At 57.5% G+C, this 13,113-nt stretch overlaps 1 protein-coding gene across 1 annotated transcript in view; it reads right to left on the reverse strand.

Moving 5' to 3' along the window:
• RIPK4 (receptor interacting serine/threonine kinase 4) overlaps positions 1 to 13,113 on the reverse strand; it is a 24,526-nt gene that overhangs the window by 11,192 nt on the left and 221 nt on the right. The window contains exons 2-3 of the mRNA XM_024758132.1: positions 5,682 to 5,714; positions 4,373 to 4,664 (exon numbers count right to left, since the gene is read on the reverse strand). Of these exons, the coding sequence (XP_024613900.1) occupies positions 4,373 to 4,664; positions 5,682 to 5,714 (325 nt within the window). The remainder of the gene's footprint in view (positions 1 to 4,372; positions 4,665 to 5,681; positions 5,715 to 13,113) is intronic.

Here is a 13,113-nt window from a genome sequence, read left to right on the forward strand (position 1 = left end):
CCTGGCCATTTCGGGGTCCCCAGCTGCTGTCCATTCTCTGACCTCCAAGAAACTTTCCACTCGGGAAAGGGAAGTGCCAGTTCCCCAGAACAAACCCATCACCCCAACCCTGCAGCTCGGGACCGGGGACAGAGCAGCGCAAGGTAGCAGGTGGACGAGCGGGAAAGTTTCAGTACCAAACTCCCAGCAGTGTGGACGTGTCAGATTCAGGACTGAGGACAGACGGGGACGCAGGGATCCTGGCACCTGGTGCCCAACCCCCACGTTGGCAGCCTTTTCTTCTTATTTCTGCTGTTTTCAGGTACAGCCAGCTGCTTCAAGATACACACTTGACGAAAAGAAAATAAGCCTCAATTCTACGTAAAACCTCCGGCATCAAAAGGCAAGCTCAGAAATGAGAATTCTCTGATGGCCAACGACCCTCCGGCCCACAGGATTTCTCCACCTGCTCTGTCTCACCTGTCCTGCCCAGGGAGGGCCTGCCTCGTCTGTCCCCGGCTTCCCAGACAGCAGGACAGTGTGGCAATCCCTGAGAACAGCAAGCGCCCTATAATTCACAAACGAACCCGCACTTAGCGTCCGCCTCGGTACTGCCCAGAGCCAGTGCTCACAGGCGCCCCCAAGACATGGCCCTTCCCCTGCCGGGCCCAGCTGGATGAGACTAACAAAGACTAACAAAGGGCCGGGTCAGGGCCGTGCCACCTTGGAGTGAAAGGCCATTCTGGACCACAGAGAACAGGACCCTGGGTATCCAGCCCTCTGAATACAGCCTGGTCTGGGCAAAGTGGGCCCCAAGTATAGCTTGAGATTTTAAATCGAGTTATTCCATTATCAACTTGAAATGCGTTTACTACTGTCACTAAAATTAATATTTTAGTAGCGGTATTTGGCATACTTAATATTAACCTCACATATTAATTTAATATTAAAGTGTCTTGAATATACTTTCCAAAAACAGGTGGTTGCTGTGAAATTTTCAGTTCCAGTCATCCTACATATGGACAAAAAATGTAGCCTCCAGGGACCAAGGGAAGGGGATGGAGTGACAACTTAGGATCTTATTTCAAGATTCCAGATTAAAGTTGCATTGCTAAAAATAACCATCAACTAAAAACTGCCCAGAAATCGAGCAGCTGACTTAGAACCTCAGATGAGGCTCCCGCTGAGTTGTTCCTGAGGATGAAAAAAACGCATCCTGTGAATATATTTTCTGCTTGTTTGGGGCTGTGCAGGGTGACTGCCCACCTGGGTAAGGAGTCACAGGGCTTCCCTGGTGGCGCAGTGGTTAGGAATCTGCCTGGCAACGCAGGGGACACGGGTTCGAGCCCTGGTCCGGGAAGATCCCACATGCCGCGGAACAGCTAAGCCCTTGCACCACAGCCACTGAGCCTGCACTCTAGAGCCCGCGAGCCGCAACTACTGATGCCCACGTGCCTAGAGCCCGTGCTCTGCATCAAAAGAAGCCGCCACAATGAGAAGCCCACACACCGCAACGAAGAGTAGCCCCCGCTCGCCACAACTAGAGAAAGCCCGCGTGCAGCAACGAAGACCCAACGCGGCCATCAATCAATCAATCAATACATTTATTTATTTATTAAAAAAAAAACGGAGTCACAGAAGTGCATTCCCGACCTTTGGGAAAGAGGGGCTGGTGGCCTGGCCACCTCCTCAGAGCTGCAGTGTCCCCTCCCTTCCTGTCAGTGGAGACTGCTCCCAGCCACCCCAGGTCCTTACTAACAAGCCCCTTGGTCCTCTAAGGAATGTTCACCCACTTCCTAAAACTGCCACGAAGTGCCAGGCCTGCCAAGCCCGGGGTTGACAAGCGGAGGAGGAAGAAAGCGCTCAAAGCAAGGAGCCCCGGGAGCCAACGCAGAAACGACCACAAGGACATCAGCCCCGGGTGCCAGCGAGCGGCACTCAGTGCCCTACTGGGCGGGCGTTAGGTCCTACTGCGTATGCAGCACCGGGGACCATCCCTGGACGCAGGTCAGCATCCCAGCATGGACAGGACAGGAGGAGACTATGTGCTGGCCACTCCCAGCACCCAGAGCACCAGCCCTCGCCGAGCACGCCCACAGGCCAGGCGAGGAGTCCCCCAGCAACAGGGCCACCACCCCACCTGCCAGGGACAGAGCGCGCGAGGGCTGTGCTGCCGAGGAGGATGTCACCGTGGTCCTCAAAGGGCGGGCCTCCTGCCCCAAACATCCCACATGGCTGCTAGGAGAGCGGCCCGGACGGTGGGAAGGGAGTGAGCTGAGATACAGGCCCAGCTGTGCCAACTGCACTCGGTGACTCTGAAAAGACCGCTCAAAGGGATGGGGTGCAATCAGTGGGGTCTCCCTAAGAAAGGCACGTTCTATTACAATGGCATCTCAGCATCCTTAAAGACGAGTGGAAGGCCTCCCCACACCCCGTATCCAACTATGCCTCCTGCTTCTACTGCCCCTAAAAACCCAGAACTTGCCGTGACTTTTCTTGGGTTGCTTCCTCCTCCGAAAGGCCCTTCTGCAGGTGCCCCCACTCCTGACTGGTCCTCTCCGAAGACCAGTCCCATCCACTGACACCCTCACCCGAGCTGGAGTTCCAGTGACTCCTCTCCTGCTGCACCCCCAGGGGCTGTCTGGACACCTACCGCCCGCTACCCCCTCTGCCCTCGTGCGCCACTGCGTGCCACCCGTGATGTCCGTGAGCATCTCATGTACGGCAGTGGGGCGGGTGGGAGACCAAGGGCTCCAGGGCCGCAGAACCCGGTTCTAACCCCTGCTCACCACACACAGCTGGACAACACTGGCCCTCGATTTAACCCCTCTGAGCTTCGGCTTAGCAGGAGCCACCGTCCACTCGAAACCTCCCCTGGCAGACGGGGCAGCTCCCAGAGACAGGGCCTTTGCGCACAGTGGGGACCCATCCTCACCTCCCCTTGCCTGTGCTCATTCAAGTCTGAGATCAAAGGTTTCACTCTGACTTGGTGCCCACGGACTCCACGCTGGTCGTCACAACTCTGCGATGCTCGTCGGGGACAGAGTCCATAGGTGAAGCCAGCACCCCAACCAGAAGGAAACAAGACTGCAGGGATGCTAGAACTCAGGAAGGCTGGGAACCACCCACTTGTTGTTTGTTCCCTCGATTCCCCGCTTCACTTTAGCGGGAGGGTACTTCCAGCTTCTGATAAAATCTTATTCTCGAAGGACACCGCCTTAAGGACACCTTGTCGTTAAGTGTACGACGTGGAAACTGGTTCCCCCACCGGCCACAGGCTGGCTCAGCCAGAGTGCTGTGTCTGCTGCAGAGTCGGGGCGCAGGGGGGTGGCTGTGGGCGTACCCCCGGGCCCAGCCCTCCTTCCATGGCGCCGAGGAGCCGGAGGGGACCCCGGCCACAGCGTGTGGCCCTTCCTGACCCGCCCTCCTGAGGGACAGGGTGACCTCAGCAGGTGGGCGAGCCTAGAACCCATGTCACTGAGTGGGAAAGCCACGGCTAGTGCCCCCCACGGTGTGACACGATGGCCCTCCAAGGGAGAGACATCTTCAAAGAAACACAAACCTACCACACTAACAAGGGCCAATTCCAAGGGGACGGCACCCGATTTTAGTTAGATTATCCCTCGTGCTTTTCTGCTTTATAAACTTATCAAAAAAAAAAGATCAGGCTTCCCTGGTGGCGCAGTGGTGGAGAGTCCGCCTGCCGATGCAGGGGACACGGGTTCGTGCCCCGGTCCGGGAAGATCCCACATGCCGCGGAGCGGCTGGGCCCGTGAGCCATGGCCGCTGAGCCTGCGCGTCCGGAGCCTGTGCTCCGCAATGGGAGAGAGGCCACAACAGTGAGAGGCCCACGTACCGCAAAAAAAAAAAAAATCAGAACTCACAGGCCCTGAAGGAAGAGAACAGAATGAGTCCCTCCAGGGCCCTTCTCCACAGCACGCCACAGCCCCCAGTTCCGAGCACCCCGAGACTCCCATCACCCTGAGCCTGGGAACCACCAAGGGGAAACAGGCTGACCCAGCCCCACACGGAGACGGCCGAGCCGAGGTCCGCTTTCCAATCTGCTTGTGTAAGATGACCAGTAAGACCGGAATCCACAAATCCACAGCCTCTTTTTCCGGGGTGCCCAGAGCCTAGAGTCCTGATCTAGGACTTGGGGGAGTGACTCTTGTTCATAAGAGTCCATTTTCCGGTTACACACCTGTGGCGTTTATACCAGCCGCACATGGCAAGACTGGGGATCCTGATGCTGAGAGAGGCCTCTGCTTTGAGTTCTTTCCCACGAGGGAACCACCTCCTCTTCGGCCCTCTCGCTGGCCCTGAGGTTCCAGCCCCGCGGCTCCCCACCCAGGGCATCCATCACTCCGGCCACCTGGTCCCCTCACGTCCTTACCTTGACGTGGTAGTGGGCGTCCAGCAGGATGTTGGCGGGCTTGAGGTCCAGGTGGAGCAGAGGCGGGGCCATGCAATGCAGGAAGTTCATGCCCACGGCCGTCTCGTGGATGATGCGGAAGCGCAGGTCCCAGGGCAGCGGCTCGGAGGCCAGCAGCTTCTCCAGGGAGCCTGTCTCCATGTACTCCATGACCAGGCCCACGGGCTCCTGGCAGATGCCGTACACGGGCAGGATGTAACGGAACTTGGCCATCTCCATCTTCTTGGCTTCCTCCAAAAGTTCCATGCGCTCCCTGGAAAAGTTCAAAGACGTGAGGAATGTGTGCGCAGTGGTCACCTGGCCACAGGCACTGTGGCCAGGAGATGAGCAGCTCCACACGGCTGAGAAAATTACTAAAAGGCACGTACATATGTGTACAAGTGCACGTATGCGTGCGCACACATACACACACACAGAGCTCACTTTAATGTCACATATTAAATTCTAGGCCTTCCCATGTCTTCAGTCCATGGGTATTCAAACGCATCTACGCGTCGTGGGGTTGTTGTAAGCAGGGAGGAGAGAGACTGCGATCATTATCTGAAAACCCTCAGGCAGCACTGAGCCAATGCAGGCTCCGAGCTTCAGAAGACGAGGCCGACACTGACAATCCCTTCTCTTGGGATGACGGAAGGGACGTTTAGGCTTGACCAAAAGCTTTAACGAATTATCCATCCCAAGAGCCCAGCCCCCTTCTTTGCGAAGCCCATCACTCTGGCTGGCCCCATCATTCCTAAACCCTAACCCCACACTGCAACGAACGGAGCCTGGTCTAAAGCAGGGTCTGCAGACCGCTGCCCAAGAGCCCCCTTCTTTTTAAAACCATTATTTAAACTGTAGTAAAATGTACGTAACACCCTATCTGTCGCCGTAACCATCCACACGTGTGCGATTCACGGGCATCACATCCGTTCACGACGCTGTGCGACCAAGACCACGCACTCCACCCAAAACGTCGTCTTCATCCCGACAAAAAGTCTGTGCCCACTCCACAGGAAGCCCTCCTTCCAGGCCCCGCTCCCAGCCTCTCTTCCACTTGCCGTCTATGAATCTGCCTGCTCTAGGGATCTCACAGACGTGGAATCGTGTAACACCCGTCCTTTAGTAACTGGCTTATTTCACTCGTCATATGTTGTCCAGGTCCATCCACGCTATAGCACAAACCAAGACGTCCCTCCTCTTATGGCTGAACATTATTCCATTGTATGAACGTACGCATTGTGTTTATCCGCTCCTCTGCTGATGGACAAGACCCTTGGGTCGTTTTCACCTTCCGGTTACTGTGACTGATGCTGTACATTTATACACACCGGTGTTCAAGTCCCTGCTTCCAACTCCTTTGGATACGCGCCGAGGCGGAGAGTTGCCTGGTCACGTACTGCTTCAGTGTTGAACCTTTTGGGCGACTACCAAGCTGCTGTCCACAGCCAGCCCCTGTTCTGTAAGGAAACTGACCGCATGGCAGTCTCACCCACGCACGTCCAGCGGGGCGGAGGCTGTCTCCGCACTCGCGGCAGGGATGCACAGCTGCCACGCAGACCCCGTGGCCTGCAGAGCCTCAAAGGTCTACTCTGCCCTTCACGGAAAGTCTGCCAACCCCCGGTCTAAGGTCACTTCCTGGTGCAGCCTTTACAGACTAGTATCCAGGGCCTTGGTCGGTGTCAGCGTGATGGGTCAAAGTCTCAGAGTGCATTCGGGAGAAGAGGCCAAATCCCACAAGGACAAGGTCTGGCCTGTTCTCAAACGTGGCCACCGTAGAAAGCACCCGGGGAGATGGCTGAAACGCAGGCTCCCGGGCTCCGCTCCTGGAGAACAGGCTCTAGGTGGGTGCCAGGAACCTGCTTTCTAGGAAGCTCCTGAAGGAAGAGTCTAGAACCACACAGCCTATGGGAGCTGGGAACTGAGGCAGGAAGCAGCCGGGGCGGCCTCAGGGACCCCCAACCCCCTGCCAGAGAATGCAGATTCCCACACAAGCCCCCCCGGCCCATGACCCAGGACGGTTCCGCTCCCACCACGGGGGCTCTTCCGGAGCTTGGGTGCACCTGCTCGCCCCACTGCGCCTGCACCTGCTTCCCAGCCTGCCGGAGAGTCAGAAACTACCACGGAAATGAGGCTGCTTCCTACTGATCTGACCTCCTCTGTGAGACCGCAGCTCACTCCCAGGCCTCCTTTACAGGTATGAAAACACTTCCCAGGGAGGAGGCCACCTGCAAGGAGGAACCACGCCGCACTGTTTACCAAGGTCTGCAGCACCCAGCTCTGCCTGCGGTGGGCTCAGCTGGACAGGACCACAGCACCCCTGCCCGCGCGGCCAGCCCCTGCATATGGGAGGGGAGTTCCCGCCCCTCCGCCCTCCCCCAGGTAAGCGCTGGCCAAGGCTGGGTGTCTCAGGGAGAGGACCCCTGGGTGCAGACCAGTGGTTCTCCCCTGGGGGGACTTTGCCTCCGGGGGACATCGGGCACCGCCGCTGGCATCCAGCGGGTAGAGGCCAGGAGCGCCACCCTGTACCTTGCAGCACACAGGACAGCCCCCCGGGCAAAGACTTACCCAGCCCCAAAGGCCAAGAGTTAAGCCCGACAACCACTGGAACAGAGCTCACGCATTTTCAGCCAAATTTAAAATAAGCCACTAAAGGGATTTCCCCGGCGGTCCAGTGGTTAAGACTCCGCACTTCCACTGCAGGGGGTGCCGGTTCGATTCCTGCTTGAGGAGCTAGGATCCCCTATGCCCATGCCGTGCGGGCAAAAAAAATTTTTTTAAATAAACCACTACAGTCTGGAATTACCCACCTAAGTACTCCCAGCAATTACTTTAATTTTAATCTGCGTCCGATTAAAATTCATTTATTAACAAGTATTTACTGAGCACCCTCTACATGTTAGAACTGAGGACAAAAGAGACCCCTTCCTTGCGCCTTCAGGGTATTTACCTTCTAGGGGAGAAGGTGGAAAATCACGCCTAAAAGAAGTGTAGTTGCAAATCCAAGTTCTCTGAGGGGGAAGTACAGGGACCTGGGGATGTTTAATAAAGGGGGTCCCTGACTCAGGTGGGCAGAGGGCAGCAGCGAGGGCTCGTAAGGTCTCAGTCCCATTCCTACACCAGAGCCCCAGGCTGGAAGCAGCAGGGGCGGAGCGGCCACGAGGCACTCAGGGTGGTCACCGGGGCCCTGGCCGGGCTGAAGAGTGGGTTCAGGTGCCTGGCCCAGGCCGGCCAGCGCCGGCTGCAGCCCCAGTGCTTGCTGGGTTCCAGGGTGACATGCAGGCAGACCCCAGCGCTGTGCCCGGTCCCGAGGGACATCTGAAAGAGGAAAGGGCTGCATCAAGCAACATTTCAAATAAGGCTAGTCATTTAAGGAGAGAAAACGGCACCCTCGGGCCCGTCTCCTTTCTCCTCCCCGGGGAAGACCTCACGTCGCCTACACTAACCAGTTCAACTACACTCCTGACACTCTCTCCCGGGCTGTCGCGGCGGGGATCAGTACCGCTGCCGCTCTGTTTCCTATTTTAAGAAGCAGTTTTGCGACCTGTCTGGTCCCACTGCCTTTATTCTCTGTTAAAGTGGCCGCTGTGCCACCGCTCCCCACCAGCGTGAGTCCAGCACACTGTGCCCACGTGGCCCTGGCACGGGTCCAGCCGCAGGATGGACAGAGACCCGCTTCCGCCGGGAGACCACGGGAGGATCCCTCCAGGCCCGCAGGCTTCCAGGCACTACAGGTTCCGGAGTTACAGGCCGGCCACTCACAAGGATGGCTTTTTTCCGCTTTCAGCAGACGTTCTGAGAGGCAGCCGGACCGACAGCCGAGGAGGATGTCGATGACGCTGGAGCTGAAGGTGTCGTTAAGTGAGGCTCCATTTGCCCAAAGGGCTGCGTATGTCAGAGCCAGGTGACTTCTGACAGCTGAGCTCACTAGACTCAGGAGAGCAGCTGGCGGGAGAGCCCCGCCCCAGTGCACCCAGGTCAGCAGGTTTGCGGCTCTCTCCCCCGCCCCAGGCCCTCCCCACCGCACTGAGAGCCCATTTACCTTCGTTTAACAAAGGGGTGGGGAGTGAGCCCCTGCAGCTGTCTGCTCCAGAAAGCTGGCCACAGCCGGAATGTTCTCAGACAGCCCGCACCCTTTCCAGAAGCAACACCAGGCAGCTCGGTCCCGCGGACCACGCATCCCAGGACAGCTCGTGGAGGACGGCCAGCTATCCTGGAAGATAAGGCCTCGTTTCCAGGACAAATCACCTTCTCCGTGACAGCTCAATCAGAAATGCCTAAGAGCCGAGGACCCCGCCATGGCTGCATCCCTGGGGCGAGGAAGGAGGTCCCGGGATCACCCAGCAGGGGGTTCCAGGGGACCCCACCCCCACCCCAGGGAGCCCCTCACTCAGGCCTGGGGAGTGGGTTGGCCGGGCCCCCTAACCACCCTCTTTGGTAGCATTCAGAAGGGTCGGCACAAAAAAATGTTCATCCCGTTTACGTTCTAGTAACCACTGAGCCGAAATCCAAGCCACCCCATCCTCTAGGCCTTTCTTCAGCTGCCCCTAGGATACCCTCCAGTACCCACTCCCCCCACCTCCGCAGCTGGCAGCATCAGCGATTCCAGAAGCCTGGGCTGGGCCCTCTCCGGGCACTGCTGGAGGGGACAGGACGGTGCTTCTCACCCAGAATGAAACCACCACTGTGTCAATTATTTTTTTTTAATATATTTTCCTCGAAGCGGTGTTCCCGGTTTATGCCCGCAACAGCGCAAGGGAACTGGAGATGGATTTACTGTGATGACTATTATCACTTTAGCACCTGAGCGATTCTCAAGCCAGTCCCAGAGCCCAGGTGCGGGAGGGGGGCCGGGGGGCTTCAGGAGCCCAGCCTCCTCACAGCATCAAATCCCATGCCACCCGGTGACAAGCGACTTTCCAGGCCACCCGAGTCCACGGACATCAGTTTTCATTCATACAACCTAAGAATGGTGACGTGCTAAGAGCGTGTCTACAATTAGGCATAATTCAGTGGGGCTGGCGGCGTATTCCTCCTCTGTAGTCATTCCCATCACACCTCCTTTCTCCCATTTGGGGAAGGGGTGCTAATTCCGTTTCCCAGCAGGAATGGGGACAGCACCCCTGCCCCGCCCCTCTTGGTCGGAGATGGAAAATCTAGGCATTAACAGGACCAAGTCGGGGTCAAATTTGTTAAAGACACTTTATCCACAGCACTTACATCCATTCAATGTTTCTTCCCAATTGAGGCTGGCCAAAGCATATCTCCCCCACCCCAGGGAGGGCAACGGGGTAGGGAGAGATATGAGGAATCTCACCAGACTGATTATTTCTAAAGGACACTTTCTGGAGAAGCAGTGGGGTTCTCCTCCAGGCTCGGCCACAAATTCCAAAGACATCCAGCGGGCGAGGGAAGCTTTCCGGAGGCATGTACCTTGGAAGGGGGGAGAAAACGGGCCCTGGGACAGGCCTGCTGAAAGAGGAGTAGCAGGAAACTACGGGAAGAGGGAAAAGGGTCGGGCTATAGGGAAGGGTGCCCTTTAACAAAGTGCTCCTCAGAGGGAGAAACCTGGGAACCACTTGTGGGAAAAGGCAGCAGGAAAAATGGTTTAATCATTTGTTACTGATGCCTCCCAGCCAGGCCTTCTCACTGCGCACCAATCCATTTATGTCCCCAGGGAGCCTGCGAGGGGTTCCCACACTGCTATTTTTAAAACTGACAAGAACCGGGCTTGTCCAATTGTCAGCTCTGTGCTTACAAACCCGGGGTTTGCTCGGGCTCGCCCTGACTAGCCGCGGCCAAGCTCAGTTATCCTGGGCTTCCTCTGAGCCAGGGGCTGGGGGCCGGAGGAACGGGCCTCCAAGGCTTAGTTCTCACCTAAATGGGAATGCCCCCCCCATCCCAGCTAGACTCCGGCCAAACCCTCGTGATCCCCTAATGAGGGTCAGCCAGGGTGGCTACACGTCCCCCCAAAGCTCCCAGATGTGCCCGTAAGGAGAGCGAGTGCAGATCAACGGGGTGTCACTTGGGAACTCCCTGGGGGTGCCCCTTGGAAGCCCCTTGGCAGGTGTCTCTCTGCTCTCTGGGAACTTCAAGGGGATGTCTGGGACTGGGCAGCCCCTGAGCTTCCCCACCCAGAAGTACCTGCTCACGTGGCCCGGGGTGCATGCTGGGGATCAGGCCCTGCTGGGGTCAAGGGGTGGCATGAAGATTGGGGCCTGCCCGGAGGGAGAAGCAGGCGATGAAAAGGACCCACACCTGTACCGGCAGTGGGTCCCTATGTAACCAGTGCAGGAGGCCCCGGGAAAGAAAAGGTCAGGCCCTCGTGGCAGGGGTGAGAGACGCCACCCTTCAAACAGGTGAGACAAGGCTTAGCCGGGAGGGGTATGGGGCTGAGGGCTGCACCAAGGAACCCCAGTAAAATCTTATTCCCCACTCCAGGGAGCATCTTGCAAATAGAAGGGTCAAGGTGGGAGGCAGCTCATCAAAAGAGCACCGAGGCCACCTGCCAAAACCTGGGAGGATGGGGAGCGCAGCAGCCATTTCCAGGCCTAGAGGCAATGCCGCAAGGCAAGCAGCTGCTCCGGCACCACAGCGGGCCTGACACAAGCGCCTAATGGGAATCTCAAGCCAGAGAGAGTCAGTAATGAACCTAGAAGACTCTTCTTTACAAGGAGCAGGGGTGTGACCACCGTCTCAATCAGAGAGCCCAGCTCCTGCCGCTAATGCAGAACGCCAGCCTGCCCCACCCAGCCTGGCAAAGTGCAAGAGGTGAATCTCTTCCTGTTGGGCAATGCTGACCTCTACCCAGCTGTCCCGTACATGCCACCACCTGCCTATTTGGGGCAGGGCAGGAAAGCCTTCCAGGTAAAGGACAAAAAGCTTTGCAACCAGGCAATGCAAGATCCTAAGTGGCCCGCCTCACGTGACCCCACCTCCAACTGGGCCACCCAAGAAACAAGGGCCTGGGCGCTGGAAATAACAGATCCTGAGGGTGCAGGCCGCTGCGTCAGCCTGGGGACGTGCTTGTTTACTAGGCTCTTCGATACAAGACGTTGGTGCTAAAACCTGCGGCTGATGAAGAAAACTCGGCCAGACGACTCCAGCAGGCAAATAAACGTCCCCGAGAGCGTAATACCCACACACCGGCAAGAGTCATGCCTTTCAGGCTCTAACTAGGGACCGGCATTCAAAGAGGTCTGGATTTCATCAAAATAGCCACGGCGCCCCTCCCGGCCTGAGAAGTTCCTGGGATCCTAGGGAGGCACAGCTTCACAAGCAGCTCCCTTCGCGTTAGTGATATTTGCGTGACACTCGCCACCACTCTACTGAAGTTTCCAAGAGACACTGCGCTCGAGGCTTAGAGCAAAAAGCCACCAGTAGTTCTGCTGTATAACCTCTCAGGCCAGGAGGAAAACACAAAGCCACTAAGTGCGCGGGGGGCTTCCTCCCCTCCGGGACCTGAGGGGGCACACGCTGCAATCCTCTGTGCACCTTAGTCCAGGGACACGCACACCACCATTCCGGGGGTGAAAAGCTGGAGTTTGGAGGCCCCAGCATTCAAGAAGCCGAGGATTAGAAACCAGGTCCCTGAGACAGCAAAGGAGTTGCTTTTCTGAGTCTGTGTCTGTTCGGGGCTGACTGTACAGGGGGCTCTCCACACAGAACACAAAACACCACACACCTTCCATGTAGAACGCAAACGTCACCAAAGGATAGGTAATTTAAATGCGCTCAACCGAAGCTTATAAATTATTAAAACGCAACCGTAAATAGTGAACACCCCTCACCCAAAAAGAGCTACTTCTCAAGACCCTCCTCCCACCCCACCCCTAAAATTATATACACAGATCACAATCCAAAGACCGAATGTAACTGGGGCGGCTCCGGTCCTTTCCAACCGTCTTCTTTAACTTGAGCACCTCTGTTACCGAGGGACAGGCAGGTGGCCTCCCAGTTTGGGGATGGGGAAACTGGGGTTCAGGAGGGCACTATGGTCCAACCATAAGTGCAAGGCCGCTCCGCAGAGGCTCGGCCTCGAAATTAAGTCAGCTAAAACGAGAGGGTACGGCCAGTGAGCGCTGAATGTTGGAACCTGGCACCCCGGGCCGCCTGCCGGAGCCCACGGCCAGGCCCAGGCAGGGTAACGCCGACGCTCAAGTGCCCGGGCGCCGAGGAAGCCTGGCCAAGCCAAGCCAGGGCTTCCGACCGAAATAATTACCGTCTTACACCAATTTGTGCTCCAAAGTAAATTACTAAGTAAGTCGAACGGAGTCTAACTAACTCACAAAGCCCAGATCCCCACACGGCACTTTTTCTAAGCCGGACGCAAACCGCAGCGCCCAGGTGGGTCCTGGGCGGGCCGGACGAGCCTCCGAGGGGCGCGGGTCCAAGGCGCAAGGTGAGCCCGCGACCCTGAAAATCCGGGGCTCACCGGAAGCCAGGTAACAATGCCGGGCGCTGAACACCGTCTTAGGCAAACGCGGCTTCCCGAGGCTCCCCGTAAGAGCCGCAGCCCGGGGCACCGGCGTGAGCAGTTAGACCCGGAGCTCGCCAAACCACCCCCAACGTCCCTCCGGCCGAGCAAAAGGCGCAGACCCCGCCGGGGGCTCACGGCCTCGCCCGGCGTTTGGTTCTCCTTCCGAGGCTGCTCCCGAGGCGACTCAGGTGGAGAGAACGGGAACGCCCGGAATCCAAGCACCCCGGCCCCGGCCCGCCGCCGC

This window comes from Neophocaena asiaeorientalis, unplaced genomic scaffold, assembly GCF_003031525.2.
Source record: "Neophocaena asiaeorientalis asiaeorientalis breed wild unplaced genomic scaffold, Neophocaena_asiaeorientalis_V1.1 scaffold45, whole genome shotgun sequence".
In the NCBI taxonomy this organism is placed as follows: domain Eukaryota; kingdom Metazoa; phylum Chordata; class Mammalia; order Artiodactyla; family Phocoenidae; genus Neophocaena; species Neophocaena asiaeorientalis.